This window comes from Propithecus coquereli, unplaced genomic scaffold (assembly GCF_000956105.1).
Source record: "Propithecus coquereli isolate 6110/MARCELLA unplaced genomic scaffold, Pcoq_1.0 Scaffold196, whole genome shotgun sequence".
Classification (NCBI taxonomy): Eukaryota; Metazoa; Chordata; class Mammalia; order Primates; family Indriidae; genus Propithecus; species Propithecus coquereli.
Window position 1 is genome coordinate 52,296 of NW_012144522.1, and position 4,551 is coordinate 56,846.

At 49.7% G+C, this 4,551-nt stretch overlaps 1 protein-coding gene across 1 annotated transcript in view; it reads right to left on the reverse strand.

The window, feature by feature from the left end:
* LOC105809486 (killer cell immunoglobulin-like receptor 2DS2) overlaps positions 1–4,551 on the reverse strand; it is a gene marked incomplete at its 3' end in the record, with an annotated part of 14,329 nt that overhangs the window by 4,132 nt on the left and 5,646 nt on the right. Inside the window, exons 3-7 of the mRNA XM_012643308.1 lie at positions 4,474–4,547; positions 3,324–3,629; positions 2,032–2,331; positions 1,316–1,366; positions 1,201–1,228 (exon numbers count right to left, since the gene is read on the reverse strand). Coding sequence (XP_012498762.1) covers positions 1,201–1,228; positions 1,316–1,366; positions 2,032–2,331; positions 3,324–3,629; positions 4,474–4,547 — 759 coding nt within the window. The remainder of the gene's footprint in view (positions 1–1,200; positions 1,229–1,315; positions 1,367–2,031; positions 2,332–3,323; positions 3,630–4,473; positions 4,548–4,551) is intronic.

A 4,551-nucleotide genomic window follows, 5' to 3' on the forward strand; every position in this document is an offset into this window, starting at 1 on the left:
TAGGAAAATTGTTGCTTTGTGACATTAAGTGACTAGAACAAGCAGAGCCATGACTTATGCCCAAGATTCTGACTTCAATCTTCCTCTTTCAAGGGACAACGTCATGTTCCCTCACTAGAATCCTTGTTGAGCTGTTTCTTTCTCTGATAGGTCAAGTATAGTTTCCATCAACTGAAACAGAGGCTTAGAGAGAAATGAGTATGTCCAAGGTCATCCTGCTGAGAAATACCGGAATTAGGTTCTGAAATCTCCCTCTCAATGAGTCCAGCTCTGAATGTGTTCTGAACCTACCAATTCAACTCCTTCTCTGGCACCTTCATGTCTAAGTCACCATGATTTTTCTCCACAAGGATGCTGTAGCCTTCACCAGACACACAGCTTCCACTCACGGTTCCCTAAAATAATTTCTTCGCATATCTGCCAATTGTTATTTCTGAAATAGGATGCAGATAGTGACATCTTTCTGATTAAAATCTCTTATTGGCTTCACATCTTGGCCAGAATACTATTGTAACTCTTTACGGTGGCTTAGAATCCTTCCCGTATGGGAGTTGGCTCCCGTCTAGCTCCCGTCTAACTCCATCTTGCCCACCACAGGTAGCCACACTGGTGCTGTGAACACACCAAGCCACTGCCAGGTTAAGTTCAGGGCACTCACTGTTCCATCTGCTGGGAAAGGGCTTCCATCAATCTTCTCAACACTTGTCATAGAGATCATACCTTAAATGTCACCTCCTCTGTAGGACCTTCCCTACTACCCACTCTAAATGATACTCTAAGGCTTTCTCTGTCACACGACTATCTTAATGAATATGAAGCTAAGGAATTTTAAATCAATTCATTAATTTATTCATTATGATTTTTCTCCTCCCTCCACATGGCACTAGAATGAAATTATCATGAACACAGGATAGTTTTGCTTCTAAATTGTTGAGTATTTAGATCATAGAAAGTTAAAAGATGACCACAAACATTTAAAGTGTTCCCTTAAATCCTTCCAACACCCCAACATTCCCATTTTCACAGACCATGATGGAGGGATGAGAAGCATCGCTTCTCAGGAGTGGTCAGGTTCCGTCTGGCCCTTTCCTCCTTTTTGGATGAGACCTTGATCCCAGGGCGAGAGGCTAAATGCCACCACTGATCCCCACGCTGACCACGGTGTCTCAAATGCCCATGGAGAATCTGTGAAGCAGACACTGGAATTGACCAGTCTGAGGTCCGAGGGCTGGGAGGTGGCAGAGCCATCATGCATACATGAGCCTTCTCTCTTCCCATGGATTCACACATGAAGCTAAGAGCCTCCTTTACTCACCAGATTCAGAGGTTGATTCTGTGGGTGATGGGCAACTACTCTTAGGGGTTCCTGGAAAAGGACAGAGAAGGGGTGAGGAAGAGTCTTTCCTTGCACCAGTGAGCTAGGATCACTGTCTACAGTCTAGGGGAATGTTGGTCCCCTGTCCACCCCACACTCTGTCATTCACCTACTCACTGGTTTGGGGTCTTGTAGACCACCTCACAAAAACTCTGGGGAGGACACTCCCTCCCTCTGAGACCTGAAGGTGCAGAGAAGACTAGGAGATGCCTGGTGAGGAAGGACCAATAATCAGGAGACATTGTCTCCTTTTGGGGTGATAAATACCCACATTTCTCAGCAGGGAGATCTGTCTGTGGAGGAGAGGTCAGGAGGGGCTTCTGCAAGATGGATAAGGCTGAGGGGTGGATGCAACCTTTGATCTCCCCAAACTGCATCTGGCCTCACCTCCTCCTGTGACTGTCCTGAGCCCTTTCCTCGTACACCTTGGTACAAAGTGGCCTCTGTACAGGAGGAGGACGGGGGTTTGGAGGTGCCTTCTCTACCATCCTACATTGACAGTCCCTCTCTCACATAGCTTCTCTTTTCCTCTCTGCATTTCTCATTGGGTCATTTTGTCCAGAATCTAAGATCCCTGTGTCTCATCAGAACACCCCTCAGACACAGCCCTATGATGCAGTAGGTCCCAGGGTACGCAGCAGGTATGGGATCCTCACCTGAGACAGAAAGGTGCAGGGGGTCACTTGGGGATGACCACTTATGGGGGGAGTAATGGAAGTAGCCGTAGCATCTATAGGTCCCTCCATGGGAAGGGGTTGCAGGGCCCAGAGGAACGTGGACCTGGAATGTTCCATTGTGGCTCTGCCGTCCACTGAGCCATTGGTCATGGTCCTCCCCCTCTCTGGACAGATGGTATGTGTCAAACTGACTCTTGGAGCTGCAGGACAAGTTCACAATCTCTCCTAAGCCCACCATGGGGCCCACCTGGGTGGAGAGAGAAGGTTTTTCATACTGTCCTAGGAGAAAAAGAGTTTTATTTTATAACACAAGCCATGCCACGTTATCCTTAGTGCATGAACAAAAAATTCTCCCTGCTTGTTCTTGTTTTGAGACCAAACTCTAGATCTGCTAGTGCTTCTCTCAACAACATTTTAGTCTCCACAATCCTGACACATGTGTGTGTGTCTTTGTAATTCTTCTGGTTTTCATTGATTTTTCCATTATTTTTTGACTGCATCTTAGTGTCTTATTGTCCTTTAAACTCATATGAAGTGTGAGGCCCTCCTGGAACATGGAAATAACTATCTTCTTTGGAGATCCTCAGAAAACATGATGCTGGCCTTAGGTCCCCTGACCTGGAACTATGAGGCTATGGGTCTCACTGTTTCCAACTTTATGTGCTGGAAAGTGCAATAATCTCCATAGGATGTGTAAGAACATCACAGGCTGAGTCCTCTGGAACCAGCCAGTGTATCCACACCTCCCAAGGTGTGGACGCAAGTAGATGTGTCTACCTCTTGGGGAGGTTGCAAGTGACCGCTTCTCCCTCTTTGGGCAGAAGGACGTGTCACACCACACAGCTGAGCAACTGCTCAGGGTCCCAATCTCCATTCACATCCTCCAGCGGCCAGGCTGGGGGACGTCTGGTGTGTCACTGTGTCTCCTGGTGGAGGAAGGGGGCTGTGGTTTCAGGGTGAGAAACTGACCCCAAAATGCCCCTCGGTGCCTGAGCTGTGGGAAACAAGCCCCAATTCTAGGTCCCTGCGTGTTTCTCAGTATGTCTTTCACAGTGTCTGTCACTGTCTAATTTGTTTTCCCTGTAATTATAATGCATTCTATGGTGGTTGGTCTTTTCCTTATTCCACCCCCACCCTTCTCTACAGAGGTTCATTGTATATCTTTGTGCCTGTTTTTTTTCTGACTGTACTAACATTGTGATCACCAACCATGTCACCCCCTGAAGCCTGTAGGGCATGACAAGACCAGGGGCTGGTCTGGCCACACTCACCTGTGATCACAACATCCAGGGGGTCACTGGGAGCTGACCACTCACAGGGGGAGTGACTGAGAGAACCGTAGCATGTGTAGGTCCCTGCATGGGTGGGCGTCATATTCCCCACGGAGAAGTCAGCCTGGATGGAGGGGAGCCCAACACGGATGCTCTCGGCACGCAGCTGGGAATGCTGTGTGGTCCCCTTCTTGTGAAGGATAAATTTATCGAACTGCAGTTCTGAGTGGCAGCGCAGGGTCACACTGCCTCCCGCATGCACTAGGGAGCTTGGGTGTGCTGAGATGGAGGGTTTTCTAAACACACCTGGGAGCAAAGAGACTGTGAGATTAAGGTGTCACCCTGCTCAGCCCGTGCCCTGAGAACAAGTAGTGAAGTTTCCCCATCATCACCAAAGCCTGCCTGCTGTTCCTGCCTATGAGCTTGCATTTTCTCTGGGCATCATCCTTCATCATCAGGACCGCGTCTTTTGTAGCCTGGATCTCCCTGCCTCACCTCAACCTGCTTTACTCTCTCACCTGGGCAGTGGCCCCAGCATCTTCTCTGTGCTTTCTAGGCTCTCAGACTGTGAGGCCCACTCCACACCCCATCCCCTCCCAGCTCCATAGGGTGGGCCAGGGCGACCCTGCAGGATGTGGTCCCTAACTTTCTGGAGACATTGTGCACATCCACTAGAGCAAAGGAGATGACTATCAGGAGGCTGGGGCAGGAGGTGGGGAGGAAGGGAACATTGCCCCATCCATGCCCCAGCCAAGCCTCTAGAGGCATCTCCCAGGGGGCCAAGTCTTCCCCAAGGCTCTGGCTCCTCTACAACAAAATAACAACTTCCCTCATAGGAAGGCTGGTGCTGGGGTCAGGTAGCTCAGGTAACACTGCTCCTCCCTGGGCCCTCTCTTCTTATACCTGGTACCCACACTCTGCTCTCTGCAATCCCTAGGTAGATTCTCCTCCTTCTTCACTGCCTCGCCCCCTTTCACCTGAGTATCGAGCTCCTTACATTAAATATCCTCTCTCTAAATTGTCAGACGGCTTCTCTGTCCAATTAGGCCCGATCAGGAATCCTACAATGACTCTCTGGCTGCGCTGGGTGTGGACTCTGGCAGGGGCCGTCTGACACAGGTGGACATGGGCTGGGATGGGCTTCTCCTACCTGTGACCACGATCTCCAGGGGGTCACTGAGAGCTGACCACAGAGAGCGATTCTGGGTGAAAGATCCGGAACATCTGT